General features: G+C 30.8%; 2 protein-coding genes across 2 annotated transcripts; both read right to left on the bottom strand.

Annotated features, from left to right (window-relative positions):
- LOC18600234 (ornithine decarboxylase) lies at positions 1,501-2,973 on the bottom strand. Its single transcript, XM_018120826.1, has one exon. It carries the CDS (start codon positions 2,906-2,908, stop codon positions 1,679-1,681), a length of 1,230 nt encoding a protein of 409 aa, XP_017976315.1. The 5' UTR covers positions 2,909-2,973; the 3' UTR covers positions 1,501-1,678.
- LOC108662042 (ornithine decarboxylase-like) lies at positions 8,962-9,498 on the bottom strand. Its single transcript, XM_018121087.1, has one exon. The coding sequence runs from the start codon at positions 9,496-9,498 to the stop codon at positions 8,962-8,964; it is 537 nt and encodes a 178-aa protein (XP_017976576.1).

Here is a 12,685-nt window from a genome sequence, read left to right as displayed (position 1 = left end):
CGAAATTTTAAATTTGTTTACATATTATCTAAATTTTTTTAATTTTTTTTATAAATTTTATTAATGGTCCCTTCAAAATATTTTTTATTTAATAATTAATATAAATAAAAAATAACAAAATAATTTCATGACTCAATTTTAATTTTTTTTAGTTTCTTTAATTTATATTATTATTATTTATATTTATTATTTATTATCATTTTATTTACTCGTATATTCTAAATTTCTATAGATTTTTTTTCACAAATTTTTATGAACCATCAATTATAATTTTTTTTCGTTTTTATTATACAATATATGGATTCTATCTTCTACTTGTCATGTTCTTCTTTTTTCTGTTATATGAATTTTATTTTCTATAATTTTAATCTTTAAAAATAAATAAATTATTATGTAATTTTCAAATATAAATTATCGTGTTGCACTTTGCTTAAAATTTCATCAATGTATAATTTTTTATTCAGAATAACCAATACATTCTAACATGTATGTTACAAATTTTAAGTAATAAAGATATACATATAAATTAACAGAATTAAATAATTGTTTTTCTTTCAATACAATTTTATTTATTATATTTATATTTAATGACTCTCAAAATAATTTTTTATTTAATAATTAGTTTTATTTTTCAAATTATTTGGTAAAATCAAAGTCATTATGGTTAACCTATTGCTAGTTAAGCCTAACAAATAAATTCTAACTAATATATTAAGCCTATCAATTTTTTTTTAAAAAAAATTGAGTCTATTAATCCAAACCCATTAAATTTTAATATAAATTTAAGCATATCATAAAGTATTATATTTTAACAGTCCAACCTAATAGTCTATCATAACATATTATATCTCAATAATTCAATTTAATAACTCAATATGTTAATTAATAATTTAGTAAAAAAATAAAAAATAAAGGCAGAGCTAAAACTATTCAAGTTAAGGTGAGCTGGTCAGGTGATACATGTGCATGCAACTAACATTCCTCGCCACCTAGGAAACCTAGCGAAATCTAACAATAATCTCAGATCATTTAGCAAATTTCCCACATGCTGATCATGCGTGATTTACTCGATTCTTAATTTTTCCTACCATACACCATAGCAAAACGTGATTGAATGAAGTTAGAAAGGAACAAAAACAATGGCAATAATTTTGAGCTATTAATGTTCTTGTGTGGTCAAGAGAAAGCACGGACACATGCATGGTGAAGTAAAACGAAAAGGTATTGCAGGGGGAGACTTGCAGAGAGAGCCCAAAGTCAATAACGAGAGTCGCAGAAAACAAGAAGGTTACCCCACGAAAGGGACGGGCAAAAGCACCAGGTGAGAGTGATCTGATGTGCCTAGGTGACAAAGGGATGACAAAAAAGAACCCAAAGCAACCTAGCCATTACAAACAACAATTCACCTATTATATCAATACAACTTTAATCAATCAACTGTTTCTTTTTTATTATAATAAGTACTATGAATTCACATATTATTTCTATTTCACAAAGCCATAGACAATCATGGAGCAGTCTTAAACTTTCATAGGAGAAAAAGAAGACAACAACCTCATTTGCTACAACAAACAACATAAGCTAATCTGATCACTTATTGAACGAGACACGACAACCATTGTGATTTATATATAGGAGCTAGCAAAGCCAAACAACTTCTGCATTTCTTCTGCAGGGATCAACTTTTACCAAAGTTCGCAAGGTAAGTTGGAATGGCTGATGTTTTGAACCCATTGAAATCATTCCCACGAGAAGAGGTGTAAGCGCCCAAGTTGTGGAAGACCAGCCAATCATTAACTTGTAGATCTGGCAGCGGGTAACCCTCCAAAACCGTATCCTCCGGATCACATGTTGGTCCAAACACTGTGGAATCGGATGTCTTAAGTCCTTTGCATGTCATAACGTCGTTGCTGCCATAGTTGGCAAGAGGAGTGCAAGTCACATCATCATGGTCATACTTCAAATAATTCATAGACCCCGACATCCCATCGTTAATCCAATACTCTTTAATCTCATTCCTAATTCGCTTCCCTAGAATGCTTGTTGCTAATGTGAAAGGCTCGTTAGCAAAGAAACGACCAGGTTCTGCCATAATTTTTAAGCCAGTAGCAGGCCCATTAGGAAAATACTTTTGCAGAGCAACTTTCACGGCTGAGGCTGCTTCAGTAAACTTTGGACCGGATGTGAAACCTCCACCAATGTTTAGAATATGCATTTTAGGAAGGCCAAGTTGAGCTGCTGTTTCAAATGTTGTTTTAGCTGCTAATATTGCTTCTTCGAATGCATGGTAGTTAATGGCTCTACTACCAATGTGGAATGAGACACCAACAACATTGAGCTCTGCAGCTTGAGCAGCTTGGAGAAGAGGAACGATTTCCTCAGGGAGTGCACCGAATTTGAAACCGAACAGAAATGCTGCACCACTGGTTTCCGGGACTTGGATTCGCATCAACAGGGCACATTTTGGGTGCCATTTTTTAATCTTCTCAAGTTCACATTTTGAGTCAAAAGTAGCCAAGTTAACACCAACTTTAGCGGCATACTTGATGTGAGACTCAGGTTTGCATGTGTTTGCGAAAACGATCCGATCAGGTGAAACCCCAAGAGACAAAATGGTTTGAATCTCAGCACGGCTTGCACAATCAAAGCTGGTGCCCAAAGCTGCCATTTCTTTGAGGAAAGCAGGGTTGGGGTTGCACTTGACAGCATAGAAAGGTTGAACCATGGGAAGGTTAAGAGTCCATGCGTCCAAGAGGGACCTGACAACACCCAAATCTAGCACGTAAAATGGCCCCATTTCTTCTTGTTGTTCATTCAAAATGATCGATTGAATGAAAGCAATCAACTCATCTTTTGATAAGCGTGTTGCTGCAACCCTCTTTTCTGTCACCATTGCTGGACCAACCATGGTTTGGAAACTCTTGGGACTTGATAATAATGAATTAATGATCCCTCGGTAGACAAAAGAGGAAGATAAATTATACAAAAGAGTGCGAGTTTCCCAAATGATTAGGAGGGCCTATTTATAGAGATAGATATTGAAATTTCATTACAAAAATATATCGCACACTAAACACGTTGTTAGTAAAGACCGCACGTCATGGAGGTAAAGTGAAGTTTAGGTAGAATAGAGCTATGCAATGTGAAAATGGTAGGAACAGCGTGTGTTAAATTTGAGTCACAAATTTTAATGCATTGTAAGTGGGACCTCTTTGAAGTGGTTTTACTTCTTGTTTCTGGATATTATGTTGCCTGGCACTCAAAGTTTCTGTAATTCCATGGACAAACAAGGAGAGCCCTTTCCCAATTGATCAAAAACCTGAAAAACCCTCTTGGTTTTGAACATTCAAAGTTTCTGGACTTTCAATTTTTTTTTGAAAAGTAGTGAGCTTATATTAATGTTAAAAGGCACATTTACAATATACAAAAGCTGGAAGGCTTGGAAAAGCCAGCATCCATTGTATCAAAAACTGCAGTGGAACCAAAAAAAATAATGTGCAGTGCCATCTTTTACTCCCTTTTCACCTGTTTACAAATCCTTCCACCCCCTCGAGGTTAGTCTAATCTCCCTCTCAAAATGTATTTGCACTACCAGATAAAGTATAATCAAACAAAAACTGTACATAAACCTTCTATATACACAAACTTAGAGCAATAGTCAGCCCTGATTTTCAAGTTTTGATGCTTGATTTGTACAGAAAATTGAAAATTCTGATTTGGGTTTTCTTCATAATCTCACTATTTCTTAAATATTTATTCTTGAAGTTGCAAATAAATTTTCAGGTTCTAATAACCAATAATGAGAAAGTGAAGAGATATATCTGATGATGCATAGACTAAGGAGCAAAGACAATGTTTTTTATGTAAAGTTGCCATTTTAGAACTTGTTTCTCTTCTTTTTTCTTCATTGTATACATTATTCTTTTCCAAGTCTTCTTACATGTTCTTGATTATTTTTAATATACTCCAAGCATCTGTACTTGCTTTGCTTTTCTCTCCTTTAGACAACATGTGTTGTGTCCTCTCTGGATCCTATCTCAAGACAAAGAACAACCCTTCCTAAAGCAAGCACTTCATCTGATTTTCAACTATTCAAATTTTGGAAATCTAGCAGATCTCCCAATATCTGTATTTGACCACTTTGTCTAGCATCAGAGGTTAAGCAATCAGTTGTACTTACTATGTTCTGTAAGAGGCGAAGAGGAAGGAAGGAAAGGAGGTTGAAGAAAAAATTATATATATTTTTGTGACATAATATTTTTAAAAAAATTTAAATTATTTTAAAAAATTAAATAAAATTTTATATTTTATTACGTTTAATCAAATTTTTATATTTTATTTTTAAAAGATAAATCTTTATAATTAAAAGTTGACTTAACTGTCATTAGTAAAACCATACTCATAATACGCTCATGTGATATTGCTGTACAAGATAAAAATATCATATCATATTATTATAACATGTTAACATTTGATGAGATATATGTTAACATATCACGTCGACGCGATGTTATATAAGTAAATAAATAATATTTTAATTAAAAATAATTAACAAAAAAAAAAAAGATAATTAGTCAATGTGTTCTTTAAATGAATATATTTTATATATGGCAAATACTATAGGGTATGTGATGGGATGCATATAAAAACAATGATAGTATTATTGATGGCTAGTGGTAACTACAAACATTTTTTTTTATACTCTATTGACCTAGATTTAGACTTTGAATTTTTTGTTCTAATTTAATATTTTTTTATTGTCTAGTTGATTTTTTATTATTTATTTTAATTTTTAAAAGTAAAATAAAAAAGCAAAAAGAGCCTTTGAATGATTCTACCTCTATATAAATTAATTATATTATAATTATGTTATATTTTAATTAAGGATGATTTTTTTTACCTTTCAAAAATAAATTGTTTTAAAAAATAACCATCTTTTTAATTTTAATTGATTTTAGCCAAAAGAAAAAAATTTTAGACAAAATTGTCCTTAAAGAACTCTCTTTATATTCAAATTACACAATATAAAATTTGAGTCGATTTAGAAATGGCAACTAGAACAGCTTCACCAAGAGAAAGTGCAGTCACAGTTACAAGCCTGAGGAAGAGAAAAATGACAAACAGTGCGACCTCCAAAGAGGTTGCTAGGACTATACTGCAGTTTTATACTGATTATGGAACAGGGCTCAAGATCTTCCCAAATATCATGCTGGTCATGAGTATTGGTTTCATTGCTTTTGTTGTCATTCTCTATATCATGGGCAAGTTGTACTTTGTTCATAGGGAGGCTTGAAAAGTGCATTAACGTTAGCAAATTAAGTTCCAATCTGCTGATTTTTAATTTTGCTTTGATGGATTTGATTTCTCTCTCCTTTCTTTATAACATCAATATATTTTAATTTTTGTTTACTAAAAAAATAAATAAAAAAATCAGAAACCTAACTATCCAAATTAGAGAATTTTGGATAATTTCTTTTCGTTCAAATCCATTTCATCCATTGAATAATTTTTCAATATATATTCATTTTCATGTCAATTTTTTTTAACTTTTATCTTTATTATAAAAATATTTAACTTCAAGAGTTTATATCCCAATAAAATGTAATAATAGAGAATAAGTTATACGTTATATTTTAAAAATATTGTTATTACATACTATATTTTAAAAAATATTGTTACAATTGAAAAAAAAGTTATTACACATTTTAATTTCAAGAGTTTATATTACAGTGAAATATAAAAAAGCGAGTTACATACCATATTTAATAACAAAAAATAAAATAAAATGACACTGTAAACCTAAACAGATGTTACACACTTCAGCAGAAGATGTTACATACCAAAACTTCAACAATAAATGTTATACACCAAGGTTAAAGCTTCAGCACCAGATATTGGTCAAAACTTCATCACCAGATGTTACACCTAAAACCAAAACAAAAAATGTTACACACTAAAACTTCAACAGCAAATATTACATGCCAAGGTCAAAGCTTCAGCACCAAATGTTACACGCATTAAAGTTGAAGTAGAAGACATTACAAGTCAAGGATGTCAAAGCTTCGGCAATAGATATTACATGCCAAAATCAAAACTTCAACACCAGATGTTACATGTCAAAAGTTCCTTCTTCCTATTGATATTACACGCCAAGGCATGAATCACTTTGTTACATACTAAGGCATATTCTATCAAACTTGAATTACTGAAAAACTCAACATCAATAAACCTAAGAACTTATTGTTATTCATCATACCATACTTTTTTATCCAGAGACGATAGAAAGTTTTGTAAATGTAAACTAATAAATCTAAGAATATGTTATTACTTTTCATGTTATACTCTTTAGTGTATAAATCAATGATGATTTTACAAGATAACGAGAGAGAAAAATAAAGAGCACAGTAAAATGAAAAATACAGCAGACGAATGATAAGAGAAAAAAATTGAAAGTATTTAATTTATTTGAAATAGTTTTAAGGGCATTTTTATCATTTTATGGCTAACTTTGACAAAAAACATTTAAATTTATTTTGATACTTACTTTTGAAATCGTCTTTATCAATAGAATTATTTCTGATCATTTTCGTTTTTAATTATGTGTCCATTTCAAATCATTTATGATATTGCTTTTTTCTTTTATTTTATAATATTTTAAAAAAACGAAAGACAAATGAACAAAAAGTAAATAACAAAAACACTATTCAATCAAAGCTTTAATACATAAAGAGTTTTCGCTTATGTTTTTAATTATTAGGGTTTAGGATTGAGAGCAACACTTGCATGCAGCAAATCTGCCACGATAATTATGATTTGCTCTGATTTCTTTGGTTACTGCATCATATAAAAACACGATTAAGGGAAGTTAACGATAGGAAAAAAAAAATGGAAAAAAGCTATACCATTTTCAAATTGAATAAAGTTACTGAGTAGGTAGGGTCGCGAGATGTGCATTCATCTGATCATCCACCTTCCACAAAAAGGAAAGCCTTAGCAAATCTCCCACTAATTAATTAATTAATTAATTAATCCCAATGCCATCCAACAAAATTTAGCAAATCTTCCACAGCATAGTCACGATTTACTCATTTCTTTTGCCAAATACACCATTTGAAAAACGTGATTTAGTGAAGTTAGAAAAGGCAACAAAAAATAATAGTAATAATTAGGTAGCTTCTACTGTTTGGAATCGTTAACGATTTTTTTTTTTTAACTAAAAGCGATGTTTCATTGAAACATTGTATTGAGCAGGGAGGATCAGCCGAAGCTGTTCAGAGGTTTACAAACACAGGAGAGTGTCACATCTGACATTAGCTACCATAGAGGTTGTCTAGTCATATTACATAGAATCTGACAATATAAACAAAACATTTGTATTAATCACTGAAAAACTATATAGTGGGTTTAGCCTTTCGGTACTGATCATGCAGCTGCTTACAAATACTATATTGAATATTCTGTATAAAAACAGAGAACACCAAGCATGTCACAAACATGTTGGAATGAAAAGAAATCTCAGAAGCGACATAAACAAGGACAACAAAAAAGCAGAGCAGGGTATAAACCAGAAACATAAACAATTTGTCTTAACTATGAGATAGAGTTGACAGTAGAGCTACGCCAAACGCAAAGACATTTGTCATCACTGAAAGCGCTCTAATCAAAGACGAACTTATGTGTCTACTCAGGTATTCAACTGTTCATATCTTGAAATAAAGAAGTTGAGGTATATATTTATGACATCTCATTGCTTCTAAATTCTTCATCAAATTTCAATATCTGCACGGGTTTTGATGGCTTGTTGTGCTGGAAGGGGTTTGAAACCATTACTTGATGAGGTAGCAAAATGCAGTTGTGATCTGTGGAAACCAACCCCATCAGGAAGAACTTAATGGGAACTACATGGCCAACGGGTGCACATTAGCAACAATATCAGGCTTTTTCTTTTTCTTTTTTTTTCTCGATCAATATGAACGAATGACATTAACTTAATGATCGCCTGATTTTTCTTCGTTATAATTGTTGTGTAGCTGCTTATCAGTTTATCTTGATAATGAATGACATTAACATAATTATGAATTAAGAAGAAAATCAACTGTCCTTAAAGAGTGTATAATTAGGGGCGATGTTGTATTAATGATAAAGATAAAGTACGAAAACAGTAATTAATTACCCTTTTTCCATGATTAAAAGTTATTTTAAGGTTTTTTTTTTGGTCTTTATTAATTTTTTATTGACTAGAGGATATCTCAGATTACGAGGGCTGCCAATGAAGCAGCGGATTGCCTTGCTAAGGAAAGGGGGCAGCGAGAGCAGGAATTAAACTCATCTGGGTTAGTAATGGGGAACTTCAATCCAAGCAGTAGCAGCAGCTTAACGAGGTGAAAAGGCATGTTCCTGACCAGAGTTCCTTTTTGTGTATTGTGCTGAAATATGGTTGTTAATATAGAAAATGTATATCTTGTTGTCCCGGTTTGGATTATGTGTAGGGTTGTGCTAACCTCTTGTGGTTGTGGCGATGGTACATGTACTGTTTTCGGGTGTTTAAGGGATCACCAGGATGGTTCTGCAGAATACCTTTCAGGTAGCATATTTTTAAGTGTGTTGAGATAACGTATTATTTTGGCTCATTACATCAATGGTTCAGCCTTATTAATATAATCAAGTTTCTAAAAGAAAGGATCCACACTAATATGGCCACTTCAAATACAACTTTAATCTATCAACTGTTATTCTTTTTTAATAACAATCAAGGACAATGAATTCACCTATTATTTCTATTTCAGAAAGCCGTAAACAATCATGGAGCAGTTTTAAACTTTCATAGGACAACAACCTCATTTGCTACAAAAACCAACATAAGCTAATCTGATTACTTATTGAACGAAGACACGACAACCATTGTGATTTATATATAAGAGCTAGCAAAGCCAAACCACTTCTGCACTTCTTCTGCAGGGATTAACTTTTATCAGAGTTCCCAACGTAAGTTGGAATGGCTGATGTTTTGAACCCATTGAAATCATTCCCACCAGAAGAGGTGTAAGCGCCCATGTTGTGGATTACCAGCCAATCATTAACTTGTAGATCTGGCAGCGGGTAACCTTCCAAAACCGTATCATCCGGATCACATGCTGGTCCAAACACTGTGGAATCGGTTGTCTTCAGTCCTTTGCATGTTATAACGTAGTTGCTGCCATGGTTGGCAAGAGGAGTGCAAATCACATCATCATGGTCATACTTCAAATAATTCATAGACCCCGACATCCCATCGTTAATCCAATACTCTTTAATCTCATTCCTAATTCGCTTCCCTAGAATGCTTGTTGCTAATGTGAAAGGCTCGTTAGCAATGAAACGACCAGGTTCTGCCATAATTTTTAAGCCAGAAGCATGCCCATTAGGAAAATACTTTTGCAGAGCAACTTTCACGGCTGAGGCTGCTTCAGCAAACTTTGGACCGGATGTGAAACCTCCACCAATGTCGACAATATGCATTTTAGGAAGGCCAAGTTGAGCTGCTGTTTCAAATGTTGTCACAATCAAGTACAATGAATTCACCTATTAGGTAGACATTTTATGTTACAGAGCTCTGCAATGTGAAAGTGGAGATATATATCTGATGATGCACAGTATGAGGAACAAAGATAATGTTTTTCAGGTAATGTTGCCATTTTAGAACTTGTTTGTCTTCCTTCTTCTTCATTGTATGCCTTATTCTTTTCCAAATCTTCTTACATGTTTTTTTTTTTCTCAGCAAATCTTCTTACACGTTATTGACCAATTTTTAATACACTCCAAACATCTGCACTTGCTTTTGCTTTTCTCTTTTAGACAATACATGTTGTGTCCTCTCTGGATCCTATCTCAAGAAAAAGATCAACCTTTCTCTAAGCAAGCCCTTCATCTAATTTTCAACTATTCAAATTTTGGAAATCTAGCAGATCTCCCAATGTCTCTGACCACTTTGTCTAGCACCAAAAATTTAAGCAATTAGTTGTACCTTACTCTCTTTGGAAAGAGGGGAAGAGGAACGAAGGAAAGGAGAATGAAAAGGAAACTTTTATTTTTCCATTATATCATTCGCTTGTTAGGAGGAAAATAAGAGAAGATTCTTTCAACAATAGAAGGAAAATACTTAATCAATTTAAAGTAACAATTTTATCTGTAATATCTTTCTTTCCCTTCATTATTCATCCTATTATTTAGTTAAGATAAATCTATAAATTATTTAATTATAATTATAATATAATACTATTACTTAATTAGATAATAATATTTAATTAGATCGAGCTGGAATCGATTTCAACAGATGATAACTATATATATACAAGGTACATTTTTTATAGATCTTAATAGTTAAGCTAAAGAGTTATTTAAAATATTTATATCTAATACAAATAATTAATGAATAAATTAAAAAAAAAGAAACCAGCAATAAATGAATTGTAGCGTGAATTGTAAGTGGATGTATGAATTTTTTGTACTATTCATAAATTTGGTATACTATTTTTATTGTAAACTATTTATAATAAAAGAATATTATTATTTTTATTATTATTATAATAAAAAATGCTAATCATGCATGCTCACCCATACTGTCCACCTAGCTAGGTAACGTTTTAGCCAATTTGTTCTTTGAACGTATATATTTTATTTGTGGAAAATGCTGTACAGAATGTGATGTAATGGGATGCAGATAAAAACAATGATTGTGTAGTTCAATTTGACTGCTTGATGCCTAGTGGTAACGCCAACCATCATTTTTTAGACTTTATCGACCTAGATTTAATTAGACCTTGCATTTTTCGTTCTAATTTCATATTTTTCTATTGTCTGGTTGATTTTTTTATTATTTATTTTAATTTTTAAAAGCAAAAAGAAGGTTTGCATGATTCTGCCCCTATATAAATTAATTATATTATAATTATTTGTTAATTTCAAATCAATTATGATATTATTTTTTTAATTTTGTAATAACTTTTTAAAAAGTAAAAGATAAATTAACAAAAAGTAAATGATACAAACAATACTTAATCCAAACTTTAACGATTTACTTTTTATAAGATGTTTAATATATATATATATGAACGGTAAGAGAAAAGTGAGACTAGCTCGTATCAATAATTAAAGTTTTCACAATAAATGACAAAAACACTAATCAATCCAAATTTTAACAAATAAAGAGTTTTCATTTACTTTTTCATAAGATATTTATATATATACGGATTGTCGAATGATCGAAACTTTAACGATTTACTTTTCATAAGATGTTTAATATATATATATATATGAACTGTAAGAGAAAAGTGAGGCTGCCTCGTATCACTAATTAAAGTTTTCACAGTAAATGACAAAAACACTAATCAATCCAAATTTTAACAAACAAAGAGTTTTCATTTAGTTTTTCATAAGATATTTATATGTATATGGACTGTTGAAGAAGAATGAGGCTAACTTATACCAAAAATTATAATCTTCGCAGGTGATTCTCTTACATAAACTCTCTTTTATGTTAATAATAGTCTATTTTCTCTGTTTTGAATCATGATTCATGGGATCATCATCAAGTCGCCAAAGCCTCAAGGCAATGGTAAGTCTAACAAGGGTGAACCATAAAGAAAACAAAGCCTCAAGGCAATGATAAGTCTAAAAAGGGCGAACAATAAAAGTAAAAAAAAAACCCAAAATGAATCGTAATGATAATTAAAAAATTATAAGTTGAAGTATGAGTTTTAAATATTTATTGATTTTTTTTTCAAAACTAGTATAATTTTTTATTATATATTTTATAAATATCCCGTCACAATTATGAATTGTATACAAATTAATCATTTATGAATATTGAATATTAATAGCATTCTTATAAATTCTCGTAAAATTTTATGATTGTGATTTAAATATAATTATTGAAAACATAGTAAAAGCAAAGTATTGTAATAACACATGCTTTAATCTTTTTTTTTTTCTCTTGCCGACTACACATATTACACACGGGCTTTGTAGCATCTCAACTCAATTATAAAACAATTCTAAGTATTAGAATTTAGGGTTTAGGACGCTAAGCAGGGCAGGTTTTAGATGTGCATGCAGCAAATCTTCCACTAATCTCAATACCGTCATTGTCCAGCAGATTTTAAGTAGCAAATCTAGCCGGCACACGATAACCATGATTTGCTCTGATTACTTTGGCTACTGCATCATATAAAAATACAATTAATTGAAGTTAAAGATAGGAAAAAAATAATGGCAATAAGGTATAGGTTATACAAATTTCAAATTGAATATAGATATAATGAGCAGGTGGGGCACCTGCCCCAAAAAGGAAACCCTTAGCAAATCTCCCACTAATTAATTAATTAATTAATTGATAATCCCAATGCCGTCCAGCAGAATTTAGCAAATCGCCGGCCATTTCAAAAACGTGATTTAATTAGCGAAGTTAGAAAAGGAATAGTCTAATAGCAATAATTAGATAACATTTTTTATTTAACGTTTTTACCTTTTTAAAGAGAAGTACTCTGATCAAAGATGAATTTAAAAAATTTTCATTGGAAAGGTCGATATATATATATGTGTCACTCAGATTAATATTCAATTATTCATATTTTGTAATGAAGAAATTGAGATATATATCTGTGCATCTCACTGTTTTTAATTTATTATCTATTTTTGAACTTAAAAA

Source organism: Theobroma cacao, chromosome 5 (genome assembly GCF_000208745.1).
Source record: "Theobroma cacao cultivar B97-61/B2 chromosome 5, Criollo_cocoa_genome_V2, whole genome shotgun sequence".
Lineage (NCBI taxonomy): Eukaryota > Viridiplantae > Streptophyta > Magnoliopsida > Malvales > Malvaceae > Theobroma > Theobroma cacao.
The sequence above is the reverse complement of the archived record's forward strand: the minus strand, read 5'-3'. Positions and strand labels throughout refer to the sequence as shown.